The sequence below is a fragment of the Pongo abelii genome, chromosome 11, assembly GCF_028885655.2.
Source record: "Pongo abelii isolate AG06213 chromosome 11, NHGRI_mPonAbe1-v2.0_pri, whole genome shotgun sequence".
NCBI classification, from domain to species: Eukaryota; Metazoa; Chordata; class Mammalia; order Primates; family Hominidae; genus Pongo; species Pongo abelii.
The window spans coordinates 73689633-73707158 of record NC_071996.2 but is presented as its reverse complement, the minus strand read 5'-3'; the positions used below and the strand labels follow the sequence as shown (position 1 = coordinate 73707158).

Genomic DNA, 17526 nt, shown 5'->3' with positions numbered 1-17526 from the left:
CTGTGATTTAACCTGTTAAAAATAGTACTTTTTCATCCTTCATTCAAATTTGATTTCCTTAGCTTGTATTATATACATATCTCTGTATCTATCTATATATCTCTGTATCTCTCTCTCTATATAGATATATAGATCTCTGTATCTATCTATATATATAGATACAAAGATATATAGGTATCTAAGTTTACAGGTTGGTGTGTCCATTAAGGTTGCAGATAAAAGAAATTATTATTAGAATCTTAAAATTTCGATTTTGGGGTGATTTGGTCATTGGAAATATGTCTTTCTAGAGGACCATTATGACCTTAATGTGGATTATGTGCTAATTTATGTATCTGGATCCCAAAGTTGGCATTCCCTGGAGTCTTGATAGCACATTAGAGTTGGGAGTGATGGTTAAACATTGTTTTAGTTTTCATCAAGCAGGATAACTCAACATGTCTACGTGGACATGTAGAGCAGGTAGGAGCCCTATCCTACGTAGGCTAGCCTGTTTCATTGGAAATCTGGTGGATAAAATTTATTTATTTTTGTTCCTTATTTGAAAGTTTAGGCTAGGTGAGTAGAAAGTAAGTGAGTAGATAGGAATGCTAATATGTTCCTTCTGTTGCTTTCTCTTCTCACGTGATTTACTTTGCATGCATTTTTGGGCAAGTTGCTTATTTTTCTGAGACTTAGTAAGTAAAAATCATTTAGGCTATATGGTCTAGGAACCTGCCAAAACCTTACATGTATTATCTCATTTAACTCACCTTATGAATTAACGCTGTGTCCAGCCTGTGAACAACCCTGTGATGGACATAGTCATTACCAAGATTTTTTTTTCCCCCGAGGTAGAGTCTTGCTCTGTTGCCCAGGCTAGAGTGCAGTGGTGCGATCTTGGCTCACTGCAACCTCCGCCTCCTGGGTTTAAGCAATTCTCCTGCCTCAACCTCCTGAGTAGCTGAGACTACAGGCACGTGCCACCAAGCCCAGCTAATTTTTGTATTTCTAGTAGAGATGGGGTTTCACCATGTTGGCAGGCTGGTCTTGAACCCCTGACCTTGTGATCTGCCTGCCTCAGCCTCCCAAAGTGCCGGGATTACAGGCATGATCCACTGTACCTAGCCATTATTACCAAGATTTTATAATAACCGGGTCACTACGTGGCAAAGCTGGGATTTGAACTCAGCCAGTCTGGCCACAGAGTCCATGTTCTTAACCTTACAGCTGGCTATATTGTTACAATAAATGTCCACAGAAATCCATTTTAGGAATCTTATGAGGATATGGTAAAGATGATGTTGATGAAATAATAGGTTAAAATCACTATGAATATTTAGAATATTTAGAATTTTACCCATGTTATGTTATGTTATGTTGTGTTATGTTTGTTATGTTATGTTATGTTGTTATGTTATGTTATGTTGTTATGTTATGTTGTAACCTATCTATAGCCCAGGCTGGAGTGCGGTGGCGGCATCTCACAGCTCACCACGGCCTCTTCCTCCTGGGCTCAAGTGATCTTCCCACCTCAGCCTGGGACTATAGGTGAGGACTACAATGCCTGGATAATTTTTTAAATTTTTTTGTAGAGATGGGGGGGGGGGGGTCTCTTCAGGTTGCCCAGGCTGGTCTCGAACTCCTGGGCACAAAGGACCTGCCTGCCTTGGCCTTCAAAGTGCTGGGATTACAGATGTGAGACACCACTCCTGGCCCCTTGTTGATTTTCATTCATTGTTTTCAGTTGTGCTTTAATATGTAGATCGTATTCAACTTGGACTTCTTACAAAAAGTACTTGCAGCCTCCTTTTTGGTCAGGCATTTACTTACCTGCTGTAAAGGGACTTTAAGAAAGAAAAACTGTTCTGTGGCCCTTATTTCACCCGGTATTATTGGGATAGAAGAACAGGCCAAGAAGGAGTACTGTGGAGCAGTAAATCATCACTGTCCTTTTTAAGGTTCATAACAATTGGTTACCTCTCAGGAGTGGGATTTTAGGAGACAAGGAAGTATTGGGACTTTTTACTTTTATATTTTTGTATTTATTTCAAGAAGCACCTATTACTTAGTAATGGGGGAAAGAGATGAAACCAAAAAAGAGTCTTGAGTACTTAGGTTAGAGACAAGATACCAGTTTACTTTCTGGTAGTGAGGAGAGGGTAATTACCAGCTCGAGTTTTATCAGATTCCTGTTTTGGAGTTTTCTTAGAGAACATTCCTTCTTACTGCAGGATCAAGTACATGCTCTGTTCTTCTCTGTGTCTTTGTCTGTCTCTGACATGGACACGTGCACACACACACATACACACACACACACACACACACACGTACTCTTCCTCTGGACCCTTCTTTTGGGACGGAGATGCTTAGTTGAGTGGATATAAACTGTAACAAAAGGCAGCATAACTTAACCTTTCAGTGTCTCAATGTCTCTATTTTTAAAATCAGGATTATATGTTAATATAGAAATGCAGTCTAGTATAAAATACATCTATATGTGAGTATGTGTATATACATTTGTATGTATGTATATATATAAACATGTACATGTATATACACAATGTGAGAGATTGATTTTAAAAATAGCAGATTGTTACAAGTTTGAGGCTAGAGGAAGAGGAACTTGGTTAGTTGTGTTACTACTATATTAGCATAAAGAAATTAGGCATGGAAGTATATGTAATCCTATTATACTTAGCAGGAACTTCTAACCCCAGGAAGAAAGCTAGAAGGGGGCTTATTACATTATATATGCTAATATTTATTGAGCACTTATATTTTAGCATACATATATGTTCACATTTATTGAATGCTTTCTAAGTGACAGATTTAGTTCAAAACTATTCATAGAAACTTATATTACTTTAACAACTCTATAAGGTATGTACTTTTATTATCTCCATTTTCTATATAAGGAAGCTAAAATAGAGAGAGGTTAAAGAACTTGACCAAACTTTACACAACTTATCAACCTACGTATTTTTTGATGAAAGAAAAATTAGTTGTCAGATTTTTTTTTATTAGTAAGAATAAAATTGAAGTTTAAATTATTTTCATTTTTTAAGGTCATGGCAGTAGAGAGAAGCAGAAACCCTATGCTTTAGTAACTCTGATGCAAGCCGTATCTCCTTATATGAATTATTTGGTCTCAGAGTATTTGAATTCTTTGCTGTAACGGTTGCAACAAAAGTGTTTAAAAAGACCAATTATATTAAAAAGATTAGGTGAAGCATTCCTCTGACTTGGAATGATTCTAGATTAGACCTGTCTTCTCTACCACAGGCTTATATAATTGAACATGTATACCTAGATTCAGGGACCTGACTTTCTATACTTACTGTTGTCAGACATTTGGATGAAATCTTTGGGAAGTGTGTGTCTGTGTTTATGTGTGTATGTGCAATACATATATATCTATATATGTAGATAGATGGATAGATAATATAACTCAGAAACAGATAAATAGTTTAGTGAAACTATTCAGTGAATAAAGTACAAAACAGACCGATGTTTATGGAATGTGATAACCAGAGAGGTATTTTAAATCAGTGGGAAAACGTTAAATTAGTGAGAAATTGGGACATTTTCCTTTGGAAAAAATTAGATATATTATATATCTATATATAATTCTAAATGGATTAATGTTCTAAATGTTAATATCTCAAATTATTAGAAAAAATGTAGGAAATGTGTTTATTGAATTCATGTGAGAGAAGGGTTAGAAAAAGAAATTGGGCTGGTTTTGTGATAGCTCATTTAACTAACATGTTCATTTAACTGCCAAAAAATTAGAATATTTGGTTTTAAAGTAGGGAATCAAACTGTGGAATAAATAATGGAACGTAGTATAGCCAACAAAAGTTATAGCTAAATATGATACAAAATATTGTCAATGAAAATAGGTATGTTCTGTTTATTAACCATGTTAAAATGGATGTTTCAAGACAAGATTCAGAAGTAATTCCAGTGTTATACAATATAGACTACTTGAATTCTTTTTTTTGTTTTGTTTTGTTTTTTTTTTTGAGACAGAATCTCACTCTGTTGCCCAGGCTGGAGTGCAGTGACATGATCTCAGCTCACTGCAACCTCTGCTTCCTGGATCCAAGTGATTCTTGTGCCTCAGCCTCCCGAGTAGCTGGGATCACAGGTGTGCACCACCACGCCGGGCTAATTTTTGTATTTTTTAGTAGAATTGGGGTTTCACCGTGTTGACCAGGCTGGTCTTGATCTCCTGACCTCAGGTGATCCACTCACCTCAGCCTCCCAAAGTGCCGGGATTACAGGCATGAGCCACCGTGCCCAGCCCAGACTTTTGAATTCTTTTGCTTTCGATACTTTCGAGTGCATTAAAAAAACTAATGAAAAGGAATTATTTAAGTGGAATATTTTATCTTGGAGAAATAATTTCTTTGTCATAGTGTTTATTTTTAATAAAAGGAACCTCTGCCGTATCTAGTATAATATGGAAAGTATTAATAGAAGAAAAGCTTTTTAACTGTTCTGTATAAATCAGCTTATCAAGTGTAATATGAAAAGTAGCAGTTAAAATCTCGAGTGAATTAAAATATTTTTAGACTTCAGGAAGTTTTAAATTTAAAACTAAGGTCATGGCTAAGCAGCAATTGAATCTACTATTAGAAAGCTCTTAGTGAAAAAACTCTTTTTCACCTTTTTGGTAACCAGTATTAACCTTTTAAAAACCTGCATTCTAGGCATTTGATTTTATTACGACTGTCATCAAGGAAGATGAAGACTTAAGGCAACTAAAAAATTATATAATGAAAAAATGATTCCTTGTCATAAATACAGGTGATATAACTATCATATAAAGTGATGTTGACTAACCAGAACTAGTAATATATTCTAATATATCACCCTTGGATCCTTGGGAGCCCATACTTCTACAGTAACCAATATTTATTGAGTTTCTGAGTGTGTGTGTTTAAAGACACAGGGAGAGAGAGAAAACATGTTTATTAAAATGAAACATGACAAACTAATGGGTCAGATTGTGTTCTTTATGTTCCCTAAAATTTTTCTTCATCATATTGAATGTGATTGATCTCTAATTTGGGTAGTGACATTCCTTGTTACATGTTATATGTGATGTTTTGGATTTACATTTGTAAATTTTGGGAAACAGGATAGTAAGAAGAGTAGCATAATTAAAAGACAGGTGGTTGTGTTTTGAAATGGGCTATTCTTTAAGAATGGTATGATCTTTATAGTGGCTTTTGTAATTTCTTCTTTTTCAAAATTATAAACATTTATTGTAATAAAGAATTTGATGGATTATAGTGAATTTACTTTTTTTCCAGAAAATTTCCCTCTTGAGGACAGAATTTTTTGTTAAGGGTCAAAAATGACAGTTTGAGTCCATAAAAGATTGAAATCTTTGAAGTGTGCTTTCTAGAACAGGAGTAAGCAAACTTACCTATTTTTACATGGCTAAAAACATCAAAAAAGAATAATTCTTTCAGGTGATGGGTGCACCAAAATCTCAGAAATCACCACTAAAGAACTTATTCATGTAACCAATCACTACCAGTTCCCCCAAAACCTGTTGAAATAAAAAATAAATAATTCTTTGTGACGTGAAATTTGAATTTCATTTTCTATTCATAAATAAAGTCTTATTGGAACACAGCTGCTTTTGCTTTATAATGGCAGAGCTGAGGAGTTTTGACAGAAGCTGTATATGGCATTCTCATTACTTCAAGCTACTGTTTGGTGTACCACAAATTTCAGTGCTGCCATTATTGCTTGACAGTGTTTTGAGTGCCACATCTGTGACCAGATTGCAATTTTTTATTTTATTTATTTATTTATTACCACTGTGTATCCATCATGTCAAAAAAAGGAAAGAAGAGAAAAATATAGACATGCTTTTAAGGCACATAGGAGTGTGGGTTATCTTGTTATTGAATTTAATAGCAAAACATTGCTCTTATTATGAAGTGACACTAGAGCTGCAATAGAAGAATACAATATACATGAAAGTAACTAGACTAATCATATAATACACTATGTCCAACTCTCAGGAAAGCAATAGAAAAATTACAAAACTTAAAAATGGAATATCTCATCACAGCATAATTTCTTCATAAAAATGAAAATGAGGCTGCCACCAAAATAAGTTTCCAAGTGGCTTATTTGTTTGCCAAGCAAGGAAAGCCATTTACTGATGTTGAGTTAATTAAATTGTATTTTATTGAAGCAGTCAAAAAAATTATGTCCAAAGAAAATAAACTTGTTTTAGGCTATTAGCTTTTTGGCAAGCACAGTTGATTTAAGAGTTGAGGACATTTGAAGCAACATCACTAGTCAATTAAAAAACAAGGCAAATGATTTGGAGTGGTTTTTCTTGGCTCTTGATGAGCCGGCAGATGTTATTGATACAATTCAGTTGTTCTTTATTCAAGGAGTCAATGCCAAGTTTGAAGTGGCAGAAAAGTTGGCCTCTGAATAGTCTGTGCAGAACAACTACAGGCAAGAATATTTTCAAAGCTGAGAAAACACTAAGTACAATCTGAAGTGGAATCTGCTAGGATGTGCTGCAAGCGGTGGTGATAGAATACATACGGAGCAGAAAAAGCCTTAGTTGGACTAATTTACAAAGCTTGTAAAACTGAGGAGTTCATAGTTTATGGTTATTCATTGTTATTCATCGGCAGATACTTTGCAGAAAATATTTCCATCTATCCATGTGTGTTACTGAGTCAGTACTGTCAACTGTGAAGTCAGTTTGCTCTTTTGGACTTAACTAGCATCAGCTGCATTAATTTTTGTTAGAACCAGAGGATGAATATCCTGACTGGCTTAGAAGTGGTAAAGTATTTTTTCGCAATTGTTTGAGCTGAAGGCTGAGATTGAAATTTTTTTAACAAAGAGAACTGCCCTTAACTGCTATTAAATACTAATTAGCTTTGGAAATTAGCTTTTCGTGAAGATTGGGTAATGTTTTTAAAATGAATTTAACCTAAGATTGCAAGGCAAAATAGTGCCTATATTTGAAAGAATGTGGTAAAGTCATTTCAGTGGCAACTGATATTCAAATCCCAAATAATTTCAGGCTGCTTTATATATTTCTTAAGCTGTCAAAGAAGTTAGATTGTCATTCCCACATAAATATGAGTGGACGGATTTTCTAGTCTCAAACTATAGTTCCCACAGCATCTTTCAGAAGTTGACACAAATGCACAGAAAGTTCCATATTTCAAAAATTTGTTTAATTTTGCAGTGGAGAAACATTCTACCTAACCTTGAATTGGAAGTAATTAATCCGCACTGTGGTGACATACTGAAAGGCAAATATCAAATGAAGAACCAATAGATAACTGCCTTCCCAGTAATGAATATGCTCAATTAAAATCATGCTTGTGGGTTAATATCAATATTTGGCAATATCTGTTTCAGTTAAAAGACATTTTCAAAGACAAATACCTACAGTCTCATTACAGATCAATTTTTTTTGTTGTTTGTTTTTAAGCAAAGGTGCTCTCATTCTGCACCCAGGCTGGAGTACAGTGGCACAATCATGACTCACTGCAAGCCTGTACCTTCTGGGCCCAAGCGCTCCTCCTGCCTCAGCCTCCTGAGTAGCTGGGACCATAGGTGCATACCACCACACCTCAGGTTTTATTTTTTTAATTTTTGTAGAGACAGGGTCTCCCTATGTTGCCCAGGCTGGTCTCGGACTCTTGGGCTCAAACAATCCAGCTGTCTTGGCCTCCCAAAGTGTTGTGTTTACAGACGTGAGCCACTGCGTTTAGCCTACAGATCAATATTAACAGATGAGGCCAGGTGTGGTGGCTCATGCCTGTAATCCCAGCACTTTAGGAGGCACAGGTGGGCTGATCACTTGAGATTAGGAGTTCAAAAACAGCCTGGCCAACATGGTGAAACCCTGTTTCTACTAAAAAAAAAAATACAAAAATTAGCAAGGTATGGTGGCATGTGCCTGTAATCCCGGCTACTTGGGAGGCTGAGGTGGGAGAATCTCTTGAATCTGGGAGGCAGTGGTTGTAGTGAGCCGAGATCATGCCACTGCACTCCAGGCTGGGCAAGAGAGCAAGACTCCGTCTCAAAACAAAATTCAACAGATGAGTATTTGTAATAGATTTTGATGATAGGAAACTCCGATTAAGTGAGGTGCTGTCTTCTCAAAAAGAATTTCATTCTTTTCATTAGCAAACTTTTATTTTTAAAAAAAAGGGGTGTGTGTGTGTGTTTGTGTGTGTGTGTATTTATTTATTTATTTATTTTGTCATATAGGGTCTTCTCTTGTCACCCAGGCTGGAGTGAAGTGGTGTGACCTCGGCTCACTGCAACCTCTACCTCCTGGGTTGAAGTGATTCTTGTGCCTCAGCCTCCTAAGTAGCTGGGATTACAGGCATCTGCCACCACGCCTGGCTAATTTTTGTATTTTTAGTAGAGATGGGGTTTCACCATGTTGGCCAGGCTGGTCTTGAGCTCCTGACCTCAAGTGATCCACCCTCCTCAGCCTCCCAATGTGCTGGGATTATAGATGTGAGCCACTGCACCTGGCCTATTATAAAATATTATACTCATTATTGTATCTTGAATTTTGTCAATAAAAAGTTTTTAGAAATTGTTTCTGTATCCAGCCTGGGCGACAGAGTGTCTCCAAAAAAAAAAAAATTGTTTCTGTCTTGTTATGTAAGTATCTATATGATTTTGCCTATTGGCCAGCAAAGACTAAAATATTTGTGACTGGGCCCTTTACAGAAAAAGTTACAGATCCGCGTTCTGCAGAAGTACTTCTGAAACATGAATGTATATAGTAATTACTGGGGATCTTGTTAAGATGCAGATTCTGGCTTGTTTGGTTTGTGGAAATGCATGATTTTGCATTTCTTATAAGCATCTTGGTGATACAGTTGCTGCCGGGCTCATGCACTGTAGTTTGAGTAGCAAGGCTCTACTGTTTAGGATTAACATTTGCTAAGCACCTATTATGTGCCAGGAATTACACCAGGGGCTCTTGAGTATATTGCCTCTTTAAAATATCTTTTTTTTTTTATTTTATCATCATTATTATTATTATTATTATACTTTAGGTTTTATGGTACATGTGCACAATGTGCAGGTAAGTTACATATGTATACATGTGCCATGCTGGTGCGCTGCACCCACCAACTCGTCATCTAGCATTAGGTATATCTCTCAATGCTATCCCTCCCCCCTCCCCCCACCCCACAACAGTCCCCGAAGTGTGATGTTCCCCTTCCTGTGTCCATGTGTTCTCATTGTTCAATTCCCACCTATGAGTGAGAATATGCGGTGTTTGGTTTTTTGTTCTTGCGATAGTTTACTGAGAATGATGATTTCCAATTTCATCCATGTCCCTACAAAGGACATGAACTCATCGTTTTTTATGGCTGCATAGTATTCCATGGTGTATATGTGCCACATTTTCTTAATCCAGTCTATCATTGTTGGACATTTGGGTTGGTTCCAAGTCTTTGCTATTGTGAATAATGCGGCAATAAACATACGTTTGCATGTGTCTTTATAGCAGCATGATTTATAGTCCTTTGGGTATATACCCAGTAATGGGATGGCTGGGTCGAATGGAATTTCTAGTTCTAGATCCCTGAGGAATCACTACACTGACTTCCACAAGGGTTGAACTAGTTTACAATCCCACCAACAGTGTAAAAGTGTTCCTATTTCTCCACATCCTCTCCAGCACCTGTTGTTTCCTGACTTTTTAATGATCGCCATTCTAACTGGTGTGAGATGGTATCTCATTGTGGTTTTGATTTGCATTTCTCTGATGGCCAGTGATGGTGAGCATTTTTTCATGTGTTTTTTGGCTGCATAAATGTCTTCTTTTGAGAAGTGTCTGTTCATGTCCTTCGCCCACTTTTTGATGGGGTTGTTTGTTTTTTTCTTGTAAATTTGTTGGAGTTCATTGTAGATTCTGGATATTAGCCCTTTGTCAGATGAGTAGGTTGCGAAAATTTTCTCCCATTTTGTAGGTTGCCTTTTCACTCTGATGGTAGTTTCTTTTGCTGTGCAGAAGCTCTTTAGTTTAATTAGATCCCATTTGTCAATTTTGGCTTTTGTTGCCATTGCTTTTGGTGTTTTAGACATGAAGTCCTTGCCCATGCCTGTGTCCTGAATGGTAATGCCTAGGTTTTCTTCTAGGGTTTTTATGGTTTTAGGTCTAACATTTAAGTCTTTAATCCATCTTGAATTGATTTTTGTATGAGGTGTAAGGAAGGGATCCAGTTTCAGCTTTCTACATATGGCTAGCCAGTTTTCCCAGTACCATTTATTAAATAGGGAATCCTTTCCCCATTTCTTGTTTTTGTCAGGTTTGTCAAAGATCAGATACTTGTAGATATGTGGCATTATTTCTGACGGCTCTGTTCTGTTCCATTGATCTATATCTCTGTTTTGGTACCAGTACCATGCTGTTTTGGTTACTGTAGCCTTGTAGTATAGTTTGAAGTCAGGTAGCGTGATGCCTCCAGCTTTGTTCTTTTGGCTTAGGATTGACTTGGCGATGTGGGCTCTTTTTTGGTTCCATATGAACTTTCAAGTAGTTTTTTCCAATTCTGTGAAGAAAGTCATTGGTAGCTTGATGGGGATGGCATTGAATCTGTAAATTACCTTGGGAAGGATGGCCATTTTCATGATATTGATTCTTCCTACCCATGAGCGTGGAATGTTCTTCCATTTGTTTGTATCCTCTTTTATTTCCTTGAGCAGTGGTTTGTAGTTCTCCTTGAAGAGGTCTTCACATCCCTTGTAAGTTGGATTCCTAGGTATTTTATTCTCTTTGAAGCAATTGTGAATGGGAGTTCACTCATGATTTGGCTCTCTGTCTGTCTGTTATTGATGTATAAGAATGCTTGTGATTTTTGCACATTGATTTTGTATCCTGAGACTTTGCTGAAGTTGCTTATCAGCTTAAGGAGATTTTGGGCTGAGACAATGGGGTTTTCTAGATATACTATCATGTCATCTGCAAACAGGGACAATTTGACTTCCTCTTTTCCTAATTGAATACCCTTGATTTCCTTCTCCTGCCTAATTGCCCTGGCCAGAACTTCCAACACTACATTGAATAGAAGTGGTGAGAGAGGGCATCCCTGTCTTGTGCCAGTTTTCAAAGGGAATGCTTCCAGTTTTTGCCCATTCAGTATGATATTGGCTGTGGGTTTGTCATAAATAGCTCTTATTATTTTGAGATACGTCCCATCAATTCCTAATTTATTGAGAGTTTTTAGCATGAAGGGTTGTTGAATTTTGTCAAAGGCCTTTTCTGCATCTATTGAGAGAATCATGTGGTTTTTGTCTTTGGTTCTGTTTATATGCTGGATTACATTTATTGATTTGCGTATATTGAACCAGCCTTGCATCCCAGGGATGAAGCCCACTTGATCATGGTGGATAAGCTTTTTGATGTGCTGCTGGATTCTGTTTGCCAGTATTTTATTGAGGATTTTTGCATCAATGTTCATCAAGGATATTGGTCTAAAATTCTCTTTTTTTGTTGTGTCTCTGCCAGGCTTTGGTATCAGGATGATGCTGGCCTCATAAAATGAGTTAGGGAGGATTCCCTCTTTTTCTATTGATTGGAATAGTTTCAGAAGGAATGGTACCAGCTCATCCTTGTACCTCTGGTAGAATTCGGCTGTGAACCCATCTGGTCCTGGACTTTTTTTGGTTGATAAGCTATTGATTATTGCCACAATTTCAGCTCCTGTTATTGGTCTATTCAGAGATTCAACTTCTTCCTGGTTTAGTCTTGGGAGGGTGTATGTGTTGAGGAATTTATCCATTTCTTCCACATTTTCTAGTTTATTTGCATAGAGGTGTTTGTAATATTCTCTGATGGTAGTTTGTATTTCTGTGGGATCGGTGGTGATATCCCCTTTATCATTTTTTATTGCATCTATTTGATTCTTCTCTCTTTTTTTCTGCCTCTTTAAAATATCTTATTAGGGCCGGGCGCGGTGGCTCTCGCCTGTTATCCCAGTGCTTTGGGAGGCTGAGGTGGGCAATTCACGAGGTCAAGAGATCAAGACCATCCTGGCCAACATGGTGCATCCTGGCCAACATGGTGAAACCCCGTCTTTACTAAAAATACAAAAATTAGCTGGGCATGGTGGTGAGCACCTGTAGTCCCAGCCACTCAGGAGTCTGAGGCAGGAGAATTGCTTGAACCCAGGAGGCGGAGGTTGAACCCAGGAGGCGGAGCCAAGATTGTACCACTACACTCCAGCCTGGCGACAGAGTGAGACTCCGTCTCAAAAAACAAACAAACAAAAAGTAATTAGAAGGTGTTAAGAATTAAGGAGAGATTGTGCTTTTAAGAGTTTTTGGTTAGAAACCCATTTGTTCTTGGGTGCCTAATTTCCTGTAAGACCTCATGAAGAGGGTTGAGGTCCTAGAGGAAGTTATATATCTGAGAAAAACAATAGGAAACAAAATATATTATTATTTACTGATCTAGGTCGTAGCAGGGCCCCATGCCCTCATCTTCCATGGTAAATTTCAGTGTGCCATCAACCAGTTATCAAGTCAAAGAGCAGGCATAGTATATAGCACATATATGCTTTATAAATGTTTTCTTCCAATCTGTTGTTTACCTTTTCATTTTGTAACCATGTTCTTTTGAACTAGCACCATTTTAAATTTTTGATGAAGTCCAATTTATTGAATTAAGAACTTGTAAGTATTATTTGAGACAGGTTCTTGCTGTGTCACCCAGCCTGGAGTGCAGTGGTGCAATCTTTGCTCACTGCAGCCTCGACCTCCTGGGCTCAAGCAGTCCTCCCACCTCAGCTCCTTAGTAGCTGTAACTACAGATGCTCACTGCCACACCCAGCTAATTTTTGTATTTTTTGTAGAGACAGGGTTTTGCCATGTTGCTCAGGCTGATCTTGAACTCCTGGACTCAAGTGATTCTCTTTGCCTTGGGCTCCCAAAGAGATTACAGGCAGGCGCCACCACACCTAATTATTTTTTTTTAATTGTGGCAAAATATAAAATTTACCATGTTAACTATTTTTAAATGTAAAGTTCAGTGGTATTAAGTACATTCATATTGTGCTACCATCACTACTATTCATCTGTAGAAATTTTCCGTCTTCCTCAGCTGAAACTCTGTACCCATTAAATACTAACTTCCCATTCCACCAAACCCCCAGCCCCTGGCAACCACCTTTTGTGACTGGCTTATTTAGCATAATGTCTTAAGAGTTCTCCGTGTTGTAGCATGCACCCATATTTTCTTCATTTTTCAGGCTGAATAATATTATATTCCTTTGTAATATTCCATTGTATGTAGATACCACATTTTGTTTATCCATTCATCTGTTGATAGCCACTTGGATTGCTTCTACTTTTAGGCTAATGTGAATAATGCTGCTGTAAATGTGTTTGTACAAATACCTGTTTGAGCCATTGCTTTCGCTTGTATTGGTTATATACTCAGAAGTGAAATTGCTGGATCATATGGTAATTCAGTGTTTCATTTTTTGAGGAACTGCTATACTGTTTTGCACAGTGGCCACACCATTTTATGTTCCCACCAGCAGTGCACAAGGATTCCAATTTCTCCACATCCTCACCAGCACTTATATATTTGGGGTTTTAGTTTTTTATAACAGCCATCGTAATGGGTATGAAGTGGTATCTCACCGTGATTTTGATTTGCATTTACCTCGTGATTAATGTTGAGCATATTTTCATGTGCTTATTGGTCATTTGCATATCTTCTTTGGAAAAATTTGTATTCCAGTCTTTTGCCCATTTTTTAATTGGGTTTTTTTTTTTGTTATTGAGTTGTAGAAGTTGTTTATATATTCTGGATATCAATCCTTTATCAGATATATAATTTTCAGATATTTTTTCCATTCTGTGGGTTGCCATCTCACTCTGTTGATTGTGTCCTTTTAGGCACAAAAGTTTTTAATTTTGATGAAGTCCAACTTACCTATTTTCCTTCCTTCCTTTTTTTTTTTTTTTTTCCCCTGACTTGAGTCCCACTCTGTCGCCCAGGCTGGAGTGCAGTGGTACAACCTTGGTTCACTGCAGCCCTTGCCTCCTGGGTTCAGGTGATTCTCTTGCGTCAGCCTCCTGAGTAGCAGAGATTACAGGCACACACCACCACGCTCGGCTAATTTTTTTGTATTTTTAGTAGAGATGTTTAGTAGAGTTGTTGGCCAGGCTAGTCTCGAACTGCTGAGCTCAAGTGATCTGCCAGCCTCAGCCTCCCAAAGTGCTGGGATTTCAGGCATGAGCCACTGCACCTGGCCCTATTTTTTCTTTAGTTGCCTTTGCTTTTGGTGTTAGATCAAAGAAACCATTGCTAAATTCAGTGCCACGAAGCTTTATCTATATGTTTTCTTCTAAGAGTTAGAAAGTTTTAGGTCTTATATTCAGGCATTTGATCCATTTTGAGTTAATTTTTTATATGGTTAAAGTAAGGATCCAACTCAATTTATTTGCATGTGGATATCCAGTTTTCCCTGCACCATTTGTTGAAAAGACTGATCTTTCTCCACTGAATGGTGTTGGTGTTCTTACTGAAAATCATTTCACGTGAGGGTTTATTTTCTGGTCTCCCTGTTTTATCCCATTGCTCTCTATATATGTCTGTCTTTATGCCAGTACCATATTCTTATTTTAAAAATGTGATTTAATGTTTTCAAAATAGTCCTGTGCCAGGGAAGGATTGATAGTTTTTTTATAAAGCAAAACTTCAGTAGATTTTAAGTTTCAGTGCCAAGCTTAAGACTTGGCAGACCTGGCATATAATAGGTGTTTGATTTGAGAATCATGTTTGAAGCCAAAGGAGATCTGAAAAGAAAACAGAAGGCCATGGGGAATATTTGCAGTTAAGAGAGAACAAGAAGGTAGTGGGGGGAACAGGTGTGCTGAATTATGAAAACTGGAACTGTTTATGTTTTTGCTTTGGTTTTTCCTCTCAATAAAGGAATAATATACAGTTTCTGATGTAATAGCAGGAAGAGAAAAAATGGAAGCATTGATACTAAGGATGATATGGTTATAAACCAGTTTAAGGGAAGAATTAAATGATAGTACAGTAAAATTGAAGCTAAGGTAGACTTCTAAAAAGACATAAGTGAGGGCAGAAGGAGACAAGGAGTGAGTAGATGCCAGAGAGGTAGGGTACTTGTGAATACAACATTTCTTGGATGTCAAGAAGGAATGAGGTCAAAAGCAAGTGTTAAAGGCTTTAGCTTTTTAGAGGGATTTACCTCTTTTTTTGAGCTAGAAGAAGTAGACAGAGGAAGGTGTATTTTCAGGTACAGGGATCCAAATAAGCATGAAAGAGTGGCCACCATCCATCTAGTCCTCTGTTCAGGTGAGGATAAAAAGTAAGAAAGGGAATTTCACAAGATAAGATCTATAGGAGTAGTTGTTAACCTTTAGGAGAGGAATGTCAGGATGTGTGGAAGGGGCTAGTATGTTCCTCAAGTCATTCTGGATTCTGGTAATATCCTTACCTGCTCCCTTTGAGAGCCATTCATTTATGTCACTTCTGGGGTTTTTGTTAGAAGAGAATTAGCAGACATAGATAAAGTAATTTTTAAGAATTTGTTTGAACTTCATCTAGAATTTGGAGTGCTTTAGTCTGTGTAATAACAATAACGTCAGGGTGTTAGATTTTTCCCCTTGATTTCCAAGGTGGTTTAATAATAGTGTTACTTCAGTCATCTGTGTGTATGGTAAACGTGTCTGTGTTTCATTTACCTGATGGAAACTTAAAACTATCAACTGTACAAAAAATCTTAAGGATTGTGACAATAATAAAACTGTTCTTTATAGTTTAAAATGTAGTTAGTTATATAAGATACATAAAAAATAATTAAGTGGTAATGTCGCATAGTTACAATTCTGAGTATGCTTAGAATAGGGAGATTACATTAGGAGAATAGTATTTTTTAAACTATGGACCCATGGTCCATTGTTGGTTTATGAAATCAATTTAATTGCTATTTACTAGTGTCACCTCACCTTTTTTTAAGTGGACTAGAATAGGCTAGAAAATAGATGTTGTACAGGACTCTTACTACTGCGTTGCAGTAAGATTTGGTATTCTGTGAAACTTTTAAATATATGAATGTTTGTAACTGTGTACTAAATTAGATGGAAAATGTATTTCTTCTGTGAGTTGCAGCCAAAAGTGTTGGAAATCCATTGTAGGATGTTTTGATAAGTTGATGTGTACATTTAAAAATAAAGTCTCTCAATTTTGTCTGCTTGTAGCATTCATTCCTAAATTTTTAACATCTTAACTAATCACATATATATATTTGTGTGTGTAAGTATAAAGTATACACACATACATATATATGTGTACATGTATTTTTTTTTTCTTAATAGGTGCAATGGATGAGCTTCATAGTCTGGATCCAAGAAGGCAAGAGTTATTGGAAGCTAGATTTACTGGAGTTGCAAGTGGGAGCACTGGAAGTACGGGCAGTTGCAGTGTTGGAGCTAAAGTGAGCAAAATTCTCATCTTTATTTGACAGTCTTTCTATTAAATGATCTAAAATAGTATGTAAAGGATTCCTACATACGTGCTTAACAGCAAATGTAACTTTTATAATGGGTAGAATAAGATCAATGTTCATAAACGTGTTTTTAATGTAGTATACCATATTTCAGGGGCATTATAATACAGCATAATATGTTTCAGGGATAAAAAGGAGTTTGGTAGATTGTACTGCCTGTCTCCCACTATGTACTTTCTTATCCTGCCTGCCCTTATTATCCATGGTCCTATCTGTACATCTAATCCACTGTTTCTAACTGCTGCATAAAACTTTAATAGTGTATATCTTTTAGGCCGGGAGTCCTCAACCCCTGGGCCAAGGACCAGTACCAGTCCTATTAGTAACCTGGCCGCACAGCAGGAGGTGAGCGGCAGGAGAGTGAGCATTACTGCCTGAGCTCCACCTGTTAGATTCGGCAGCGTTAGATTCTCATAGGAGCATGAACTCTATTGTGAACTGTGCACATGCGAGGGATCCAGGTTGTGCACTCCTTATGAGAATCTAATGCCTGATATGAGGTAGAACAGTTTCATCTCTAAACCATTCCCCACCCAACCTCCACCTTCCCTCTTTTTTCATGGAAAAATTGTCTTCCATGAAACTGATCCTGGGTGCCAAAAAGGTTAGGTATTGCTGTGTTCAGCCTTTCAGTGATAGACCCAGATTGTCTACCTCAAACTGTGATGAGTTTTCATGTACTTGGGCTCTTACGGACCTTTATGACCATTTATTTAGGATGTATTCCCAAGAGCACAATTGCTAGATCATAGGGTATGTATAGACTGAAATTGGATAAATACAAGGTTGCTATTCAGAACAGTTGTACTAATCTGCATTTTCAGCGGAGTGCATGAGTATTTCTGTATTTCCATACCGCAGAAACACTTGACACCATCCACATTCCTCATTTAAGTATAAAATATCTTCTTGTTTTACTTGTACCATCAATTATTTTGAGCATTTCTTCTTTTTTTTT

General features: G+C 37.2%; 1 protein-coding gene across 6 annotated transcripts in view; it reads left to right on the top strand.

Moving 5' to 3' along the window:
* TLK1 (tousled like kinase 1) overlaps nt 1-17526 on the top strand; it is a 172980-nt gene that overhangs the window by 29423 nt on the left and 126031 nt on the right. For 3 of the 6 annotated variants that reach the window (XM_024243612.3, XM_024243613.3, XM_054549489.2), the window contains exon 2: nt 16378-16496. The exons of 2 other annotated variants lie outside the window; for them this stretch is intronic. In XM_024243612.3, the coding sequence (XP_024099380.1) occupies nt 16378-16496 (119 nt within the window). Of the gene's footprint in view, nt 1-16377; nt 16497-17526 lie in introns of those variants that run through there. One more of the 6 variants, XM_054549491.2, reaches the window with a different exon arrangement.